The sequence below is a fragment of the Plectropomus leopardus genome, chromosome 11 (genome assembly GCF_008729295.1).
Source record: "Plectropomus leopardus isolate mb chromosome 11, YSFRI_Pleo_2.0, whole genome shotgun sequence".
In the NCBI taxonomy this organism is placed as follows: domain Eukaryota; kingdom Metazoa; phylum Chordata; class Actinopteri; order Perciformes; family Serranidae; genus Plectropomus; species Plectropomus leopardus.
The window spans coordinates 7703905-7727110 of record NC_056473.1 but is presented as its reverse complement, the minus strand read 5'-3'; the positions used below and the strand labels follow the sequence as shown (position 1 = coordinate 7727110).

Sequence of the window (23206 nt, the reverse complement as noted above, 5' to 3'; positions counted from 1 at the left end):
ATGGATGAGAGAGAGATGGAGGGAGTGCGTGGCTGAAAAGTGTGAGGGGTGCAGATTCATGTTGTTTGTATTTATTCCCGGATGGAAAAGGAGAGAGTGAGATGGGGGGGGGGGATGTAAGGGTGTTAAAGAAATACTTATCCATCATTTTGTGAGCCGGAGCAGAGTCTGGTGGGGGAGAGAAGGCAGCGTTATAGCTGGTGTCTGCACCGTGGTGGTGGGTTAATCTAGAGCAGAGAGGCGGCACATGCTGCTCTGACAGGGAGAAAAAAGTTGGAGAATCCTGTGGAAAAGGAGATTCTGATGGAAAATCCATGAAAAAAAGCAACAGTAGAGAAGAAGAAAAACAAATGTGAGTGCTGCTGAGGACGAGAGGAGAGACAGAGAGGTACAGGGTTGGAAAAAGAGGGAGATCGAAGGAGGGGAGGGGGACGAAGTGGGAGAGCAGCAGAGAAACACAGGGAAGAAGAGGGAGGTGAAGAGAGCGGAAGAGGGAGGGAGAAAGGAGGTGTGATAGTGGGTGGGAGAGGAGGAGACAATCTGGTGGACGGGCAAAAAGACAAAGGAAAGAGAGGAGAGTGGAAGGGATATGTCAGTGGGCTGGTTAGGGATGAAGAAACTAACAGATGCATAAAGATAAGACAGTCAAGGTCTCAGGAGAGAGATACAAGAGAGCAATGTGGAGTAACACAGTGGTTTAGTGAGAGGTAAAGAGAAGGAGAGAGGAGGGGGGGAGGAAGAGATTAAGGAAAAAGGCAGAGTGATAGACTGGCAGAGAAGAGGGAGGAGAGAAGAGCTGGATGAGAGAGAGGAGGGAGGCCGTCTCGTAGAGCGCATACAGCACGCGTGGAGCTGGTGTTAGAGCGAAAGAGAGACAGAGAGAGGGAGGGAGGGAGGGTGGGAGGAGAGAGGGAAACAGAGGGAGGGGGTGAGGTATTTAAACGCCGGAGCAGGACAGCACAGGCGAAGCTCTGAACTCCCCGAGAGTGAAGGTAGAGGACAGGGAGAGGAAGCAGAAGAACAGAGCTCTACAGTTTTCCTGACGGCCAAGCCCACACACACTCACACACATAAATATCACACATACAGACCCACACACTCTCACGCACGCACTTTTGGACTTTCGACTGATTTGGTGGACTCCAAAAGCGGTCCTCTGGAACTCTACCTGTGCCTTCCTCGCTCCCACTCATCACTCTCCTCAACTCTCCACCCACCGTCACTCCCTCAGCCCCTCGCTTGGTGAGGGCAGATGGCCATGGCGCGGGCCTCTCTCGGGGGCGCCTTAGGCTGTGCCCTGCTGGCCCTAGTCTTGGGGAGCAGCAGCGTGGATTTCGGGGCGCCCCCTGCCAGCTTCTACCCCCGTTTTAACCCCTTCTTCTTCCTGTGCACCCACCACGGGGAGCTGGAGGGAGCTGGGGTGGCAGAAGGTGGGGGAGAGGTGCTACTCACCCTCCAAATTACAGGCAACCCCACCGCCTACACCCCTGGACAGGAGTACCAAGGTGAGCACACCCATTATGGTGTCCACTTTTGTTTGCTGCATGTTGAAGAGAATGGGAGCTATTTTTTCAGAAATTTGTTCACATCAGCGTTGAATCGTATAAAGAAGAAATGTGTTGAATTGATCTCATTGTAGATTTCGCTGGTTGTTTAAAAGAGAATGTATTTTGTATTATCCTAAAATAGTTTTCTTCTTGTGAAGGAAATTCACTTTGAAATTGCAGATGTTTTCCCGGAGCAGCTTTACACATTGCTAAATTTGCTAATATTGTTATGGAGTGAATACATTTCACATGAAAGACACAAAAAACAATTTCATAATGAGCACTTGTACAGCAAATCCATTTTACTTGCAGGTGCTTTGCTTCACACACGAGGTACCGCTGTGGTCTGTGCATATTGCGTGCGGTTTGTGTGGGGTGGCTGTTGTTTGAAACCAACATTTATGTAACTGTAATAAGTAGTGATGCTGAGTGGGACTCCTGTTCAGTGCCGTGAGCAGCTTTGGTGTTTTACTGAGCTATGATCCTGATGCTCCATGTGTAGGTGGCTTCTCCACAGGACTAACAGCGAGATCCCTCCAACTGAATGAGAGAGAGAGAGAGAGAGAGGGTGCGAAAACTGCGAGTGCGAATGGACAAACGGAGCACCATACAAAGCTCTGACTGATAGAAATAAAGACTTGTAAATTAGTAAAGCATGCACAGCATAAAAGAGGAGACAGAGATTAATGTCCTCTTTCCCACACTGATGTGCTGGCACCTGGTCGTGGAAAAATGATCCCCTCTGACCTCCCAAACTGTGTCATCATTGCTCAGTCACTCACTCTTACCACTCACTTAACACAGGGGACAGTGACCCGCACAGGCCACCACAGACAGACTAAGGTCACATTCCCATGCAGCTGTCTTCTTCTTTGAGAGTTGGATGTATACACATTGTATGGATATTACTGATTATATCTTACTCCCTAAATATACACACATATTATATAAATTACCCATATATTTACCCATATATTTTCCCAACCCTGTCTTTGTTGCATTTCACCTAATTTGATATGGCAAACAGTGGATTGATTACACTGTATTTGCTCTGTTAACAACTACAGCCCATTATCACGGCAAATAAACCTCTTGATTTCAAAAAGGAAATGCGCAGCGGAGTTTGTGTAATAGTATATGGAAAGAAAAGGATTCGAGAAGGCCAGGAAAACACAGCAGTGAAAGGAGAGGAGTCTGGAAGAAGCTGTATTATCCTCTGTCTGAAAATAACAGCCCGGATCAACCCTTCAGTCAAGCACCTTTTAACTGGGGCCGGGCTTGTAGGGAGAGCGGGCGGGGAGAGATTTGAATAACTAGCTGGTGGATGGGAGGGATAGAGCGCACGGAGAGGTTTAAATAATTAGCATTAGAAATGTGGTGGACTGGGAGGAGGGAGAGATTTAAATAGGCTGGGATCGGATGGAGTAGGGGGAGATTTAAATGACGATGAGAGGATTGAGCAGATAAGATACCAGCAGCGGGGCTTGCACGGAAAAATGACAGGGTTCCAAGCTGCTCACTTTTTTTTTCTCCGTCCCATGTTTTGGCACATGATGGCACCTCATTGTTAAATTTCTGGGGTATTGACTGAGTTTGCATGGGTAAATGTGGCTGTGCGCTTCGTTGTGCAATCAGTAGCAATCCCAGTCTCTGTCTCTCTTTTTCACCTCTCGCTCATCTTCTCAAACATTGATGCTTACATCCATCTTTCCATGCTGTTACCACAGTCTCTGCCAGGCTCGTTGTGGCAGGAATTAGGTGTTCTAGGCTCTATATACAGGTGTTAGATTGAGGGTGGACATGTTTTTACCTACTCTGCTGAAAGCAAAAAAGACTGAAAGGGAAAAAAACTGTAAATAACATCTACCGGTGATGTGAGGGAAAATGGCAAGGAAAGTATTTGTGCCATTTTTTGTCCATTTCTGCAAATGAGCTTTTGTATTTCTGCATGCTTCTTTTATTTGGTTTGATCTCCAATTGTTATTTTTGGTTTTTTTTTACTTTGCTGCTTTCTATGTGCTCTCTTGGTTTTAGTTTTGGATTACATTTGGTTTAATCTTCTAAAAGCAATGTGTGATCTAACCACTGAAAGAGCTGCATGTGGAAATGGTGGGCGGAAGGCATTAGAGATGCTGGCCGTGTGGTTGTTGAAGGCCTGTAGAAAAGAAAACTGAAAAAAGAGCGCGAAGGAGAGAGGTTGTTAGTGGAGGGAGGGAAAGTTAGAAAAAGAAAAGAGATAGATGACCTGTTATAAAAGAGACAGGAGGTGAGTGTCTCAAAGAACCACCTCAGTATTCGGTGCCGAGCCAGAGGAAGATTCTGTGTGGCTGATTTGTCGTACGGTAATTGGGTTTCTGACCTGACCTCACTGCCTCTCGCTTCTCTGTTGCTTTTGAGTGATAAGACCATGTGTGGGCAGCGTACTCTGTGTGTGTGTGTTATCGACGAGATTACTGTGTTTAGCTATCAGAATGAAATGACCAAGAGAGGTTGCGTTACTCTCTGTGTGAAATGTTTGAGAGGGTGGGTGTATTGGCAGGGTCGTAGTGGACAAAATGGAAACAGAAATACTGTAGAGACACTCTGAACTGCTGGGAAACAGAACGAGGGGAAATGAAAAGATTTGTGTGCTTGCATTCAGACTCTAGGGTCAATCCTTGTACCAGACAAATGGAGACCAAGTGTCACTCACACACACTCACATACTGCCCACATACAGCCTTATCTTTCAGAAGAGAGAGAGCAGCGAAAAGAAGAAAGGTCACGCTGGGATTTGAGCCTGTCCTCTAAATAATCAAACAACCCTTCTGAACCACTTTTGCTACACTCAGGAAGCAGTTCTTTATTTCAATAATGTCAAAGCATTTTTTATTTTGTCTCTGACCTCTTTTCACTGCTGTGGGAATGCGAGATGTTCCCCGCACAACAACCGCATGTTTATAGGAAGCAACATCAGAACACAAAACCCAGAGCCCTGTTTCTAAACACAGTCAATCAGAGAGTGTTGTTTTTCATTCTTGTTTCTTGTCTTTGGAAAGATTATGTATTCATTTTCACAGATGAATAACAGTGTTCAAAAAGGAATGGTGACACAGCAGTGGGAGAACAGGAAGAGGCAAAATTCCTTCAAACAGACTGTTTTAGTATCAGAAAACATGGCCTTTCCTGTAAAACACATTGGATTCAAATCATGAGCAGGGGGGACATCAATCTACGGTGTTATGCAGTATGATTAGAAAGTACAATAGAAAAGATTGGTGAGGGAATGGTGTTGCAGCGCGGTGTCCTCTGCAAGTCAGTAGAGAATAGCAGGAAAAATGGAGGTGCATGAGCGGAAATTGGGCCAGTGAGATTGATTGAGTGCCTCTGTGTGTCGAGGAATCTGTGCCTTTTTTCTGACAATTTCATTCTAGGTTGTAATGATGCGTGTGCACTTGTGATTAAAGGTCCAGTTGTGTTTATTGTGACAGCAGTTTCAAGAATGTTTGTTTATACAGAAAACAGTGCTATGTCTGGTGTCAGTTAGGCTACATTCACATTACAAGGCTTTATGTCCAATTCAGATTTTTTCCCCAAATCCCATCTTTCTGTCACGTACATGTTTGAAGTGACCCATAACCGACATCATTGTGAACTGATCTCTGCCCTGAAACTTCTTGCATGCAAACAATGACGTCACACAGATGCGTGCTCAAACAAAATACCCCGTCATATTTGCAAAACAGGAATTTGAATAAGGATTGAATAATCGCTTTAATAGAAGGATCCAGTGACATTATTCTCAATAATAGTTAGCTATATGCTTGAGTTTTGGTGTTTAGCCTTTTCGAAGCAATAGTTGTTTGTTTTCAGGATAACAGGCTGTGGTATGAATAGGCTTTGGGTCCACAAGCTCTAATAGTAGCTAGTGCTGGTAGTTCTCAGGCCCTTGGGAAGTGCTTTGGGCTTTAAAGCTGATTTTCGTAGTGGCAAGACAGTGGAAGTACACCTTCCAAGCCCATCCTATGATGCCATTGGGCCTGAAAAGTTTTTCTCACGACTTATATTGGAAGAGACACCTCTTTTTGAGCATTACAACTCCTGTAAAATGACTTCCACTCAGTCTATTTACACGTGAAGTTTAGTTGAGCTATGGTTATAGCTTGATTAGGCCATTTTTGGACAACTGTCCTTGTCGCAGTATACAAGCACTGGTTGAGAATCGATTTTTTTCCTCAGCATATGGGGCACACACTCTAGTAGGTGAGCTAGAGGCTGCCCAGAGAATTGATTTTTTTACGGCATTATGTCTGACTCTGCCACAACACGTTGAGATATACCCCAACAGCAACAGCTAGTTGCAATAAACTATTACTTATAAAGTGTATGATATAGAATCACAATCACAACTGTTTATTTTCAATAACTTTGTGGTAGAAATCTGCTGCATCAAGTAGACTACATATAATCAAATGGCACTGAAAAACTCTGCCGTCATTGATTAGTTTTAAGACACCTAAAAAAAGAAATATAAGTTTAAGTATAAGCTATATTTAGAATATTTTCACTGCTTAACCTTGCTGTAAGACAGCCCGGGGACTGACGGGGATTTGAAACCGTTATATCAAAAACACCAGACTCCATTGAGAAAAACATCAACATCATCATTTTACTCCACCACACGGTGAAGCTGCTTGTCTACCGCTGCCTCGAGTCGCTATTGTGTAAGTTAAAGAGGAGCAAATATTGAAATATAATATACACTTACACGTCTATTCATTTTTTTCAGTGGCTGAAATATGTTTTGCTGCTGCCCCTTCCCTAGCAGTACATCACTTAGCTTTCATGCCGGTGTTCTGTGACTACGTTATTTTTCAGAGGAGGGAGATGACTAAGTTGTGACTTTTTTATTTAAAATGAATGTAAAATACTACCTTCTAAGTTGTATGTCCCTCACTTAAGCCAAAATTAAAAACACAAATCCCTCCTCAGTGGCAACATTTTTTTTCAAATGCCTGGCCCGTTTTGCAGCACCCCTTCCCCCCTCATAAATAATGAACAGTCCCCATCCCTAACCACCAAGGGAGGCAAGCACGGGGACAAGGAGCACACGCAGATATTTTAGTCCAGTTACAGTGTGACTAAGGTGTGCACATGACGGAGGAAGTTGACTTCCAATCGCACTATCTAGGTCTGTTAATCCCATTTCAAGAAATTCAATTTAGTACGATTTGGATCAGAATGACGTGTTTGAGTGTATTTTAAAAGTACTTTTTTCGTCTGACTAACAGTGACCCATAGAGCAGTGCACCTGCTCTATGGACCCAATGATACAGAAACAGTGTCAATGTTTTGGGCAATTTCAAATGCATCATGTAAATGGGTTTGGCTTCATGCACCACTGAGCAACTTTTATAGGAAAGAACGGGGTTCTGCCTCCAACACTTTATTCAGGTATCTTTATACATCCATGGTAGTTCTCTGGAGAGAGAGTTGTGGGTGCAGCTGGGAGAGGTTTCACAGAGGAGTTCCTCCAAACCTTATGTCCAGGGCTACATTCCAATATATCTGTCGGTGCTTCACAACAATGCTGTCACGGCATGTAGGCAAGCTATCCCCGTCAGAAGGTGTCTGGCAGTCGGGCTGTATTGGCTGGCAACTTTGGTAGCCTACTGCAGCAGCAATATGGCTGTGGAAGCCTTCTGTAGTTTAAGTGGACCGCTGCGACACAATGCAATGCGGTTAATAATTGCAACTGCGCGATACCATGAGTGTATGGGAAAAACACACAACATTCTCACAGCGGCCACATGGCCAAGTATGTATTGTATTTAGGACCATATATGATAGTTTCTCAGATCTGATTGTAAAAAATCTGATTTCTTTGTCCACACTATTCTGAGAAAATCAGATCAGCGTCGAATGAGAGCAAAAAGTGGAGTTGGGTCACATTTGCTTGTGATGTGACCGTAGCCTCAGTCTGTCGATTTTGTGTTTATAGTGTTAGAAAAGCTTAAGTGAGTCTTTGTATTGTCAGTATGTGGATTTGCATATAGTGTGGAGTTTCTGTGTGTGTCTCTATATGCAGGGTTGTTGATGTCAATGTAAAGCACCGAATGAGCCACTCACACAGGCCCCGACTGAGGCATGCAGGTTCAGGTAGTCAGCGTGGCTCCCCCACTCACAGTATTCATTGTTCCTACACACTATTGAAAGCCAAACAAGATTCAATGGGATTCAGCGTGTCTCCACCACAGTGACACAATAGAAAAACAGGAGGAGAAACAGCGGTGCGAGGGAAAGTGACAGAGGGTAAAACAAGAGAGCTGCTTAGAGAACTAGTTGACAGTACAGGCTGAAATGGCCATTGCTAATCTGTCAATGGTCTCTACAGCAGTCCCTGTTCCATGGACCTTTTCATGTGCAAATGATTGAAGAGGCCTGAGAAACAATCAACATTTCAAGGAGATTTGGACATTGCCACTAAATGACATTCTTAATGGGAACTTGGAGATAAATTCATCCCCACAAAATGCCATCAGCTCTTCCCATGATAACCTATCAGATTAGACATTGTGAATTACTTCAGCCGCTCTCCTGCCAACCACCAGAACAACTCAGTGTGCCTTGCAATGGGAAAGAGGCTATTATCTATCTGCAAAGTTGATTACTTGTCGTGGTTGGGGGAGCTTTTTTCTGTGCGTGTGCTTTGACTGATGTCTGTTGAACAACAAGTCATTCATGTCGAAGTGAAGGTCACAGACGCAAGGCCCTGGTTAAGCTGTAGGAAAGAAGATATAATCCTACTATATACCAGGTCATATCAGTAAAGCTACAGTGAGACACCATGAAACAGGGCCCATCATAAAGGAACAGTTCACCCCAAGATAAAAAATACATATTTTTCCCCTTACCTATTGTGCTATTTATTAATCTAGATTGTTTAGAAATATTGGCCATAGAGATATCTGCCCTTTCTCAAGTGTTATGGAACTAGATGGCACTTGACTCATAGTGCTCAAAGTGCCAAAAGATACATCTGAAATACTCAAGAGCAATGTTTCTTTCCAGAAATTATGACTTGATTACTCAAGGTAATCCACAGACCTCGTTGTGAGCAGCTTCATGTAGGAACTATTTTCTTTCTACCAAGCTACAACCACCAACCAAATCACTGTGCAGTAGGAAGAGTGCATCCACTAACGGACAAAAGGCTCATGACAGTGCAAGATGTAATCATTAATGGTGTCCTCCTCAGCTGAGCTGTAGTTAGCTCAACAGTGCAAGATGAGCTAGCAGTAGATGAACTCACACTAGATGCACAGTGATTCAGCTGGCAGTGTATCACGAGAGGGGGAAAATAGTTCTGACATTAAACTGGTCACAACGAGGTTTGGTGATTATCATGATTATGGTTGCAGCAGTATACTAGTTTCAGTGTATACAATGGTATGAAAATTGACAGATATACCGTGTACACGTACTTTTCTACAGTAGCCTATTGAAAAAGAATGAAACTGGGCAGAGAATCTCACCTTTATTTTGGCTATTTTCAAAAGAGACACTTTTTTTATAGATATTTCCATTTTTTAAAGAAAAGGTTTAATCATAGTACTAAAACTTTTGTTCACCCCCCCAAAAGAGCCTTCTCTTTTCATTTACTTACGGGTTATTGTAACTGATAATAATAATTCTGTAATACTGCGAAACAGTGACATGTTCTGAGACGCTTATTGTACCATAGCAATCTCATACCACTGCAGCCTTACTCACTCTTTCTGGAAAGAGACATTGCTATTGAGTTTTTCAAATGTACATTTTTGGCTTTAAGCGCCACAAGCCAAGTGCCGTTCAGTATCATTATATTCAACAGAAGGCAGATATCTCTACAGCTGATATTTCCAACACTCCGCAGCTCACACCAAAACATTCAAGAGTGATAAATAGCACTGCAGAAAAGAGAAAAAATGTATGTGTAATGTAATGTATGTTTTTCAGATTTTGGGCAAACTATTCCTGTAAGGTCTTCACAAACTCACAGTCGTCTCTGTCTTTAGATTGAATACCAAAATGGCATCAATCTGCTGTGACTTCAGCAGCTCGACGGATGTCATCATCGCCTTCTGCAGCACTTAACCTCTGAGGGGGCTGTTAAGGGTCTGCTTTCTGACCTCTGACTACTTCTTGTCAGTGCGGCATTGCTTAGAGCTCTGTTCCTGCAAAGTGATTAGATTTGGCTGGTGTCTCCACTTTTCCTGTCCACTAGTCATGTCTCTGTTGTGCTCAACTGTAGCATTTCATATTAATCTATTTAAAAGACCAAGAAAACTCTTTAAGTATTTCTTACGGTGCAGCAAGCATTGGTCAGTGAACCATCAAAAGACTGGCCTAGTTTTCATGCAGACATCCGGTTTGGGGGGAGAGGGACACTGAAAAAGAGTGAAGAAGGAGTTTAGGGGATAGGGGCTAATGGTTTAATATGGCTCTCTTGTGAGCAAAGGCAAAGCAGCATGCAGATAGCACTAGCACTTTCAAGTGGTCCAAACCCGTGCATTCATTAGCTTCCCAGCTCTTCAGCCTCTTTGCCTCCTGCTGCTTTGTCTGAATAGGTCACTTTACCGAGCAGAGAGAAGTGTGTCAAGTGTATTACTGTTTGTATGGGCTTGCTGCGTGTGTTTGGGTGTTCTGTCTTTGTGGACAATGAATGATGAACCATTTAAAGAGCATTGTATTCACCGAGATATGCCGGTTTCCTTTATATAAAGGAGCAGATGGGCAAGAAATGAGAATGGATATTCATTGGGAATCTTCCCTTTGTCACACATGCACGCTTGGCCATGCACGCAGCACTCAGCTCTTAGTGGGTGATCCATCATGACATAGAGACAGGTCAGATGTTACAATGGCTAAACACAAATGTCCTGATCAGCAGGCTATTACAATTTTACTTTGTGGGGATGTTACAACAGGATACGACATGATAACTTGAACAGGAGGTTATTTTCCTCCTGTCGGGTGCTAAATGGCTGTGTCAAGCTGTTGTCACAGGAGCATGCTCCAGCTATTATAACATTCTGTACAAACCTATGACATTGTGATAATGGTACAACAGACTCGCGCACACATTTGATCTGTCTCTGCCTTTGCATTTCCCTATAAAGAGGCAGTGAGCTGCAGCAGCTCTGAGAATTGAAGCCGTGAGAGTCAAGATGGCCCAGATGCCACCTATGCGCTACATTTGTGGAAAATTGATTTACTGCATCAGAGCACGGAGAATCGCCTCAGATAACAGTGACATTGTTAGCCTTTGCCAGGCTGGTGCCAGAGTGATGCCAGCGTGGTGCCAGGTGTGGTAGAAAGAGCTAAAAATGAAGGCAGCGAGTGGATCCCCGCCAGGCAGAGGTGTGTGCCTGTGCCAGTCTTATCTGGGCAAGCGGCAAGGAGCTCTTACATTTTTTATTTTCAATTTCCTCAGCGGATTCATTTTCCAGCCAAAACAAGAAAGCTCTTAACAAGCAAATGTGAGTTGTGTTTTCAGTAACTTTCATGAGTGGGCAGACGAGTGGGCGTAAGTATTTTCAGGGTGTTGGAGTGTGTGCTTGCCTTTTGGGGGTTTGCCTAATTTGGAGTGCGTCTCTGTTGATAATACAAGCTGGGGTGTGCAGATGCTAGGCTCCTGCTGTCCTAATACGTACTTGCTTGCTGTGTTTCCCGCGTGTCTCTTTCTGGTGTCTGGAGGTTTAAGTTTTACACAGCAGAAGCACCGACAAAGATTCCACTCCTGGCACAACTTTAACATGTAAAACCAAAACTATGGTGACAGTATGAGTTTTTCCATGCCTGAAGCACAAAGTATTCAGTAGCATTCTTTTTTTTAACTTACTCTTTTCCTGTTGTTGCTGAAAATTAAGGTTAATGAGGAATTCTGTATTAGAGTCATTGTATATGTATCGGTCCCTATGATAAATCATAGTGAGAAACAGAACACTAGCTCACAGAGCCCACACAACACACTCTTAACCTGGAGGGTGAAGATAATGCCCAACCACACTACATTTACTGCCAAAGTTTTCCACTAGCAAAACACAAGGGAAGCACCCTGCTACAGTCTATTTGAATTATTTTTTATTGCCATGTTACAATCTCCCCCTTTCCTCTGCCTCTTTGATGTTTACTTTCAACTCACAAACAGGTTGTAAACATAATTATATTTTTTATCCTATAACAGAAAGCCCAAACACCAGGTCTACATACATCATTAGGAGCGCCGTTTGTCTATGCAAACTCATGCTAATGTCGCCATCCCAATCTACCTCGTAACAATGGGCCAGTGTTCATTCTCCTGAAGGAGTACCAAGTGGCTCTAAGCCGGATTTTGAAAAAAGTGATGGATCCTTTTTAAACCTTTCTTCCCTCCTCCCCATCCTTCGCGCTGGACGTGTTGTTCTCATGGGGTGGTTTCCCAGCCGCTGTTGATTAGCGTGTCAGCTTTGCCGATGGCCTCTTCCTTTTAGAGAATGGAGCTCCTGTTGGAGGATTGTGTACCTCCTCCTCCCTCTACTCCTCCTCTTGCTCTGGATCCTCCTCCTGGCGGCTTCATTGAGAGAGAGCTGTAATCCCTGCTTGGGGGGCAGTGTGTCGTCTGTGCTGATAGCATTCAGAGGGCCTTGTAGCGCTCCAATGGACCCACTACAGAGGAGGCGGCATGGTGCAACTGGCTGGGTGCTGGGCACATGGCGCGTGGCACAGGCGGATTAGCCCCAGCTCTACCCCCCATTCAGCTCCAGCCTCCTTCAAACAGCCAGGCCCACTCTGCCCACAGAGACACGGCAGGCTGGCAGAGGCAGATTACACATCCGCGCGCACGCACAGGCTCACACAAATGGCTGCAGAAAGTGACATTATGGGTGAGGGGGTTAGTGTTTACAGGGCCCCTGAAAATACTTAATTCCCCTCATGCTCTGTTCTGAAATCCCACATATCAAACCTCACACCTCTGGCCCCCACAGGTCTACGTGTCATCAGTGACTGGGGAACAGAACATCGACAGAGAATCTTCCAGTAGACCACAGTAACAATTAGTATATTTATCTTGCTCTTAGGATTTTACTGGAAGATTTCTCTACAGCAAGCTTATGTTTACTTTTCCTTGCTGTCATCAGTATATAAAAAATCTCTCTCTCTCTCTACCGAGGAGTACCCAGAGAAGCAGCGTGTCTTACACCTCAGTGGACCAGTTGTTTGATTGCGTGTCAGAGACTGGCAACTAAAATTCAGACCGATGAAGAAAAAGTGAAACTACAGCTTCCTGCCTCACTGTTCTCTAGAGAGACCGGCTGTGTCCATCCAATGTTAAGGACAGTGTCTTTCTCTCTCTCTTTGGCTGGTTCTGTCCTCAGCTTTACTTTTTGTCTCAAAAATTAACACAGAGCTGGGAACATGTGTCTGTCACCTGCCGCTTAGTGCTCACTTTCACAGGGACCAAGAATATGAAATGAAACTGGCTCTTAATCACACCTCAGCATTTACCTCAGCCCCCTCTGGCAGTCCTACCAGTGACAATAGATAGACACAGTCATGTTTATTTATTGCATCCTTTTTAATCTCTCTGTTAAATTGCCAGGATAAAGTGTTTTAGATAAAGTCACATGTAAGGGAGAAAAGATATCAGAGAAATACCTGTATCTTCATCCTTTTGTTCAGATTAAATAGGTATTGGAAGTACCAAAAAGTAATTAGGAAAACCTTAAACTAGTATACCTGTGTCAAGGTACTGGGACGTTTGTGCCCTGTTGCAGTTGACTGTGTTCTCAGCCCCATCGCCAGAAGAAAATGTTGGCTTTGTACATTTCTGCAGACTAGGACTGTGTTACATCTGCATGTTTGTAAGTGTCATATTAAGGTTTCTGAAGTGACAGAGTATATGAGCTGACTTCCTCCACCATGGGGAGTTGGAGGGGACTGTGGACAGTGTGTATCTTAGGCGAGAAGCCTGCCAAGCTGCAGACCACTGTTCAACACCAACAAACAACGAAACAACAGAGACCTGTTTAAAGGACACATCTCTGTGTTTCCAGCACCATTTTAGTCACCAAATGTGTTTTTGGGGTTTTTTTGTGACCTGTTGCTGTTCTTTCATCAGGAACTGTGCAACATAAAGCTTCTTTTTTTTCTTTTTTTTTAAAAAATGGAGACTTTGCTGCTCTTTCAGTGGGGATTAGGCCCCCCAAATCTGGTATTTTAAGCCAAAGCAAGATCTTTACCAAACTGGTATCACTTCCAACTCGTCAAATACCAATGCTTGCTCAGTGGTCTTTAGGCATCAGACACTGATGCACAGAGCCCTTTAGCGGTCAGTTGAGATGTTTTAATAATGTTGTCGTTGGCTAGTATGTCATGTCACATATGTCACATGACGTTACATTACATAAGTATCAAGCTTACTTATTTTAAACCAAATCATCTTTTTAGTTTTTTTCTAAACCTAACCGAGTACTTCTGTCAACCTAAAAACAAAGTTTTTTCCACATTCTGAGTTGAAATAAAAAAAAAAAAATTAACAAATTTAGGGAGGGGTACCTAGTGCAACATATTGTGATGTGTTGAGCCACGGAACAAGAGTAGGTATTTGACGAATTGGGAATGAGCATGCGTTGTCCTTTCCTTGTCATAACCAAGTGGTTTTGATGCTGAAACCTAACCACACATTAACAACAGACTTGTTAAGTTTCAACGTATCCGCTACATAGTAAGATACAGATGTAACAGATCTGTGTGCAGAAATGTACAATGCCACAGTTTTCTTCTGGTGATTGGGTTGGTGTACGTATTTGTGGCTGCGAATGAGGCATGGTCAAGGTTTAAGCAAGAACATCACTATGTCTGTTAGTGACTCAACACATTTTTTTGTGTACACATGTCACTTTGTCTTGACAGCAGAGGATACAGAATAATAAAGTCACTGAGTGAGCCTTGTTATCAAGTGAAAGCAGAGGTCTGAGGTAGAGGTTACAACAGAGAAGAGGTGGGGGTGAGTGAGGGGTGATGGAGGGAGCATGACAGCGTTAATTACAGCAATGAGTGCATTCTTACCAAGCTGAGCTGGTGTGATTAAGACTGGATGTCAAGGGAAACGCTCCCCATTGATCCACTGCCAGTAGAGACCATCTAGTCTTTCATTACTGCAACCAGCTTGTTAATTAGAAATCAATCTTTCCCCTCTGCTCTATGAACCCCCTCCTCCAAACCACTGTGTCACTCTCCTTCCACCCAAACATTCATACCCAAAAGCTATGGAAGCACGTCAGACTTTGACTAATGTCAGTACTTTTTCACTTAGTTGGCCATAATCTGTAATTTTCACGCCAAGAAAGAGCAGGGAGCGGAGAGCAAAATAGTGAGGCACAATATCCTGACTTCCTTTCCAGCTCCCAGGACGTCTTTCAGTTCTTTAAAGAATTTGCCAAACTCTTGTATTGCTTGAAGATTGCTGACTGAATTCAAATTCACTTGCAGAAAAACATTCATCATGTTGTCTTTCAACTACATCTGTGTGCAATTGTGTATTTTTAGGATCAGTGACAGACCTGTAGATGTTTTCTGAGGAAAACGAGATGAGACTAATGTCCCATGGCTCATTTAGCTTTTAAAGGGTTAGTTATTTAACATAATTTTTCATCAGTTAAATTGTTTGAAAAAGTTGACCTATTAACACACTTTATGTGATTATGCAATGCAATACAACCAACAAAAAAGTTTTATGTCCTACCTGATTTTTTATGGTGGGTCACATGGGTATAGTCTCCTAACTATGTAGATAAAAACAAGCACTATAATGAGATACTGTGTAAGCAGCAGGAAGAAGATGAAATTGTGTAAATATGACGAAGGTGTGGAGGAGACGCTAAAAAGGACGGACACAGTGGGGATGTAAAGTGCCAATTTCATCATTTATATTGGGGCTATTATATCTGTGATACTGGGAGTGTGGTTGGAAACTTGAGTCTGAGTTATTTAACACTAATAACAATTGCTGTCCAACACAAGTGAGTAGCATGTCTTTAACTTTTAATGAGGCTCAAACAGTTCAAAAGTCCAGGTTGATGCTCTGATATAAACTGCAGTTTGAAGTGTCAGCCCATGAGGATGGCTAAGAGGAGGGCAGTTGCACCTGGTGCTAACTTACTTATTCTCTTTCATCTCATAACCCTTAGTGAGCCTTGAATATGCAATGTTGGAAATACTGCAAAAAAAGCAGGACTTCTTGGGAAATATTGTATTTTTTTTACAAGTACAATATGAAAATAAAATATTCACTTTTTAAGGCTTTTTCATCTTTGCTTGAAATAATTCAACAGAAGCACTATGAGTCATTTTTAATAAAACATGGCTAAGTTGCTCCAAGATATTGACATTTATTAAGTTTGGTCTTTTCTGTCTCCTTGTATGTGAAGAGAGGTGTATGTTGGTGAACAAAAACAGCATGTCTATCAAGTAAAGTAATGATGGACTACATTCCCTCTAGCTGTTTTCTCATGCACCTGACATTTCTGCAGGGGCCACAAATTCATCTATGGTTTTGACCACTTGATTCTTAGCATATTGTGCATAAAAACCATTAAAACACCATTTAATAGCCAATTAGCATTATGCTAAAACTCCAACTTTGGATAGTAAATTAATTTAAATGAAATTCTTTTTTCAGGAGAATGATAGAGAAGACAGAATCGTAGAAGGCAGTAGTCCTTATTTACACGGGAAGTCTTATTCTGTTGCAATTTTGATTTGTAATAGACTTCATTAACTGATGAAGGTTAAGATATTGGTGTCAGAAATCGAGCATCTACAGGTCAAAGAGTTAAAATCAACCTGTCATCACAAAATGTTTTATCTTTCTGTCTTGGATCTATCACATTGTCACTTTTATTAACCTATCAGTATGCAGACTGGATAAAGCAGAGATCTAAATGACAGAGGTGATTTGGGGTTTCAATCTCATAAGAGATATTAGATATTATAGCCCGTGGGACACATTTCCAAAACATCAGTGCAGAGAGATTTTGGATGTTTTATATTCCTAGCACCTTGGCTATTGCGCTGCAGGCCTTAAGAGATCAGGTTTGTGCTGGTATTGGCAAGATTGTTTGGTTAGTTTGCTCTGCAGTTCTGCTGTTGTGAAGAACTACACTAATCCTCTGTCTGCTTGCAATGTTAAATACCTGGTTTGTTAGATGCCTCGTTTATGATCTTCTGTCCCTTTGTGTCTGTGCATAGCACTGCTCATCATTGTCCAAAGTCTCAAGGCCTTGCTTTGACAGATGCCTTCCGGTCATGGCTAGCTCAGTTGTGGAGCAGTTTTTTTTTTTGGGGGGGGGGGGGGGGTGGTGGGGGCTCTGGGAGGTACGGGACAGACCAGCTGTGGGAAGGAGATGGAGGTCACTTAGGCTAAGTAGCCTGGTGTCCCTGAGAGGGACATGGCAGGCCGTGGGGTTATAGGCTGTGGTTGACAGCTTGGCCCTCATTACCTCCTTCCTGTTTCCTATCAGGGCAGCTCCCGACGGAGCAGGTGAGATGGAAAAGGAGTTATACAACATTGTTGGTTCATGTCCAATGTCTGAATTTTGTCTGTGTGTACTTTCACAGCTGGCCTGCTGGTTGCCTTTGTGTGTTTTTCTGTGTTTGAGTGTGTGTTTCTGTGCAAGTGCATGTAATGATGGCGGTCTCTTTACATGTGAGGATGGATGTGTTAAGTGTCACTGAGCTTGGCATAGATTTTTAATAATATATATTAAGTGTGATAGTGTGCTTCCAAAGAGTGTGTGTTGAGTGTCTCTGCCCTTTTAAGGAGTTGTGGTTTGGGTCTTTCCCCAGTTTTTGTGGCTGACTAGGCTTTTAGTGTTTTCCTGCATTCCTTTGATTTTGTCTCAGGAAGGCATACACAGTGGCGTTTCTCTTTAACCTGCATTAGTTTATTAATTTTTGCTTATATTTTCTCCATGTTTGTCATGTTAAATACATGGGGTTTTTATGTTTTTTTAGCATGTTCAGTATGGCTCTAATAAGTAAAGGAAGATGCTTTGCTTGTCAGGGCTGGATGGCTGAAGCCTTTTCTCTGTCTGCAGAACACATGGCGTTGATCATAAGGACAGCTCACTCTCCAGTACTGGCATTCAGCAAGCAACAGAGGGAAAGAATCATGGTGTTCCTGAACCTTATTACAATGTAACCCTTTGCAGCAACCAACAATTATGCATTTTATGCTGACTGATATTCCCTAAATGCTGAATGTTTGGTAAATCTAATCTTTGTAAGATGGCTTTAATGAGTAATTATGCAGGATTCTGTTGCTCGCTGCTTTAGCTTCACTAAAAATTTTCTTACCCTTTCTCCTCTCATTCTGTCAAGATTTACCAAGATTGATGAAGATGAGGTTCATATAACAGAACTGTAGCTTATCAAAACCTATTTGGAGTGTCATGACAGAGATCAGTTTGAGGCCTCTCTACAATGAACCAATGAATAATGTTTAAAGCCCAGAGAGATGATTTTCTGTCAAAGCTCCTCACAGGTAAAGAGAATAGCCTTTGAGTTGTCACATTCTGATGTGCTTCATCTGAACATGCAATGTTCACTTAGAAACTGTGAGGAAATGTTCTGACAGAAATGATTTGGCCTCACTGATTAGTGGATATGCCTTCTCAGTGGGGTTATATCTTCCTTGTAAATCAAATGTTGACCTTTTGGCACATTACTAAGAATGAAAAGCATATACAGTACATTAGTGTGCAGAACAATAAATTGTAGATAGCCTGCAAATGGTGCTACCCCAGAAATCATAACAAAAGGAAAGACAACGTCCCTAAAGCATAAAACTGCTATTCTCTGCAGACTTCCTAAGATATAACCTGAGGCTTATTTTTCTGTAGAAAAACTTACACACCTGTGCTTGCTTGTGCTCAAGCATTTGACACACAGTCTCATCTGAATGTAACAAACGCATACATCGCATGGTATGAAAGCAGCACAATGAAGTGTGATTCTGAGGCAGATTATGTGTGAGGAACAGGATGTTTGTGACAGAACTGCCTCTTCACTCCTGTTTTTCTCCACGGCTGTTGCAGGGGTGAAGCCAAGTTAGGCAGGCAGGAAGGCTTCAGCTCCCCTCAATGGTAAACAAAGTAGAACCTCGGCAGATCAAATTGGACCGAGAACAAGAATCGGCTGCACATTATAATCTCTGGCAGTGATCATGATAGGACCTGTAAACTGGTCCCGAGAGATTAATTGCTTTCACCCAAAAAAATGTTGGAGATGTTGCAGTTAAGCAGACCTGTGGAAGCTCAGTGGCTGATAGGTTGTCAGTGATCTAGTGTTTCACAGCAGCAGATGGCAGTGCCAGCAGGCCAGGATGGTGCCAGAAGGTTACGCAATGGAATGATGCCTCTAAGACCTGACTGGAACACCACATGACACATATATGTGCAGAAACACACTTCCCACACAGTCTTCTGAAACTGTAAAGAAGCATTTATACTTACAAGATTCAGTTGGCCTGCATCTTCCTGAACTTGTCATCAGTTTAAAAGACCAGTCTTTCCCTTTCTTATCAAAGGAAGTAGCATCATATCCTTCACGGTGTCATGCTCAGGTGACTGACAGTTTGAACCATTTCAGGAAGCTCAGAGTGAAGTGGCACCCCAACACTGGCATGGCCACGGAAACAGATGGAACTATAGCTTCCCCATGGTCTGGCCTCCATTTCCTGGTCCTCTCTGGGGCACGTGTGTGTCTGCCAGTGGGATATGGGTCAGATGGTCGGCTATCTTTATCCAGATTGTTGCCAGGAAAACCTCCATCCATTTGGAAATCGAAAGGGCGTCCTCATGGTTTTCTTAGAGAAAAAAAAGGGGGATTTCATTGATAATACTGTCTGTTGCAGTATCTCTTTTGCGGTGTCTTGCATTTCAAATTTTCTTGCCTTGCTATGTGGCTGATACCATTCTAGACTGATATTTTTGTCTGGTGTAAGTGAGAGCTTCAAAATCAAAGCTTGTCAGAATTTCCTTGTGTTGCCATGCCTTTCTAGGCTTGGGGACTTTCTAAATGTTTTTCCGAGACTTGTTTAAGTAAAGGTTATGAATGTGGGTGTGGTGAAGACTGGTGGGTGATTTTGTACATAAAAAGCAGAAAGGAGCTGTTTAAGCCATGCCAGCCTTTCGAGGACTTTAATGCAAGTGGACGAGGCTCCGACATAAATCAGGTCTTCTCTCAGAACTCCCAGACTTCCTGTCCAGCTCCAGCCTAATCCCTTGCCTCGCTGTTTTCTAAGAATGAGCTCATGCCACCAAGCTTTGCCAACAACAGTGCCAACAATGCTTTGCTGTACCTGGAGGAGACATTACCATTACTTTTAGGATGCCACTGGGCCTTATTTGTCATGCCCTTAATATGATTGCTGACCCAGCATGCAGTGAGCAACACAAGAGAATTGCTTCTTGTTCAAGGAATCAGCCAGCTATCCATCATAGCTTCTCCCTCACTGCTCGCAGTATAAAAAAAGAAAGTAACAACCAAAAAAAAACCCCCAAAAAACAGATTCCCTGTCTACCTCAGGTGCATTCATTTCCAAAGGCAACAGCACACCTCTTTGGGACTAGTGTAAAACCGTACTCAAGTATCTTATAAAATTTTAAACATCTATTCCCCGTCTTTCTTCAGTACCTTGTTTGTCCCTTGTTGAGGATGCTTTTACAGCATTCGGGATAAGGAGATGCTCTCAGGTCAGACCAGGAACTAATGCAATCTTGTCGGTCTTGATTACCAGGTGGTCAGAGGAAGTTTGGAAATTCTAGCTGAAATATTAATCAAACAAATTCAAACCAAGCGTTGGGGGGGACACACAAAGTAGCATACTGTTCTGTGCATGGATAAACCTAGATGGAAAATAGGCTTTCTAATTTACTGGCAATTATTTGTGATCTTATTTTGCTCAATAGATTGTCACAGAAGATTAATTTCCCATTACTGATTAGTTGTTTCTGTGTGTATTCTGTGTGTGTGTGTGTGTGTGTGTGTGTGTGTGTGTGTGTATGTATATATCTGCTTGAGCTCTGAGAGACTTGTCAGCAAAGCGTGTGTGTTTTGTTGCGTTGTGCGGTGTGGTGTGCTGGTACTTTGTGCCTTAACATTACTCCTGGTGGATCCAGAGAAGTGAAGAAAGCCCCAGGCCCATCAATAGTTGAGTAGGAGCACGGTTGTGTGTGTCGGTAATGAGGCATACCACATCGCTTCATCAATATTACATGCCGGCTTAGGGCCAAGGGATGTGCTCTGTGGTGTGTTCAAGTATAAAGTGTGAGCATGTGCATGTGGGTGTGAGTGCTATGCATAGAGTGTAATGAGCATTTTTGCAAGACCTAAGTTACGTGCTCTTGGAGCTACAGACAACAGACTTGTCCAAGAGCATGTTGAGGTCCTGATGTGGAGTTGAAGTGGGAGGGAGTGATCCAGAGCAAAGGGTGCCTGCAGGTCAGGAGCTGAGGTGCACCTGACTACTAGAAAGACCCCTGACTCCTTCACATAACATGAACAGCTGCAACCTCCACATGTTACTCTGTCACCACTCAGCCCATCCCCCAGTACTTACCTTGAAATCCAAACTGATACATATAACATAATATAATATATTTCCACAGAATTTAAGTATGTATTTGTGTGCATTTGCTCACCAGGGATTCTGCATCTTTTCCAAATATCTCTAGTGCGTTTTATTGTTATTCAAAGCCTCCTGTCATTTGAAATGGCTTGTGATGCAGCTTTATGTGTGCCTTTATCTAAAAATCATGTTTCATCGTAAAGCCCTTCTTTGGATCTTCTGGTAGGAAAAGTCTAAAATTCAGTCCAGATGTTTGGATGACCTGTGCTATCCTGACACCTGGTGTGTTTACACATGAACAGATCATGCACAAGTGCACACACAGTATGTGTAGACATACTCTCTCACACACACACACACACACACACACACACACACACACACACACACACCCGCAACCTGCTAATGTGTTGGATGAGAGTGTTGGTAGTAAAGTTCAACCCCCCTCCACTCCCTCCTCTTGGCTTCTCATCCCCCTCGGCCAAGTGAACAGTACTCAGAAATGAAGTATGGACAAGAATTTTAAAGGCTACCATCAAAGGCCTCCAGCCTCCTTCTTTAGATCTGTGTGCGTGTGTGTGTGTGTGTGTGTGTAAAGTACCCCCACAGGTGATTGGATCTGATCTCATCTTATCTCATCTGATTGGCTCATCTGTCTGTTGCGTTCCACAGGCGAGTGAGAGAGGGATGTTAGAGGCCTGTCTAAATAATTTAGATCTTGCATTTGTATTGATCAGGTAGCGCTGCTCTCCATGGGCCACTCCACTACTACCTATCTCTCCATCCCTCTTCTCCCCTGTTCTTGTTTTTCGATTGTAACCTTGTGCCCCTAGCTTTGCCTCTCCTCCGCTCTTTCCCCCCCCAACTTCCACATCAAACAGAGTGCAGGCACACTGCTGCAAGGGAGCAGAAAATGCATGAGAAGGGAGTAGATGGGGAAAGTGCAGGAGAGAGCATTTTTTTTTTTTTTTACCATGATTCCTCAAATGGGAGCGAGACTGAGGGAGAGAGGCTGGGAGAAAGGTGTAAGCAGTGGATAAAGAGGGAAATAGCATGGTGAAGGCAAAAAAAAATCTTTGTGTGTGTGTGTGTGTGTGTGTGTGTGTGTGTAGCTCATATGCAAGTGTATGTGGGGAGTGATGGAGTGTGTGTAACCTTGATGATACGGGTCAGTGTAAATGCAGAAATGAGCATATTGTGTATATGGAGGCTGGTGAAACCTGGTCCAAGTTAGTGCATTAAACCCAGTCCATTACTCCATTAAATACAGCATCATGCCATGGCCTTGGATCAATACAACATCATGTAAACACTGATAACCTGTCTCACCACACTCTGGATTGGATTTGTTGAATAGGTAATGTATTCTGGGAAGCTAAAATAGCATAAAGAAGAGCACATGTATGAACATGATTATTGCTTGGTTGAATGGGAAGGCCTTTCCCCTGCATTCTGTTGGTATCGCAGTGTTAGAGGTGTGCTGAGCAACATGGATTGAATATGTCTGTTGCCAAGCAAAATATCTGTCTTTCTCACAATACAGCTTCTTGTACATGCTGCACATGCAAATCGAATTTGGCAGTGCTCACAGCTGACAGAAAAATGGAATACTGGGAAAGTTCTTGTTGCTCTCACAGTGTTAACAGAGCCGTTCATACAAAAGAGAAATATTTGCAAATAACTGAGATTTTATTTTATTTTTATTATTATTTCAATTGTAGAATATTTTATATTCACCAACACCACTGAAAATGGGTCTTTTGATCCCAATTAATAATTCCAGTTGCATTTTAAGTCATACTCTTTGTTTTGTTTGCAAATTTCTAATCTGTTGTCATATCTCTAATGTTTTGTGTGGACCCTAGGAAGACTTTTTCTTCCTGGGGTCCACACAGTATTAGTAATCATAATAAACCTTACCTATTTGCCTAAACATAACCACACATTAACCTCAACACTTTTTAAATGTAGTTTCAACATACCCACTCCATAATAACATACAAATAATACATATAGGCAGTCTGAA

General features: G+C 42.9%; 1 protein-coding gene across 2 annotated transcripts in view; it reads left to right on the top strand.

The window, feature by feature from the left end:
• Positions 1–986: 986 nt before the first annotated feature.
• Positions 987–23206, top strand: part of reln (reelin) — a 114914-nt gene continuing 92694 nt past the window's right edge. For both annotated transcript variants that reach the window (XM_042495701.1, XM_042495700.1), the window contains exon 1: positions 987–1505. In XM_042495701.1, the coding sequence (XP_042351635.1) occupies positions 1253–1505 (253 nt within the window). In that variant the 5' untranslated portion in view covers positions 987–1252. The remainder of the gene's footprint in view (positions 1506–23206) is intronic.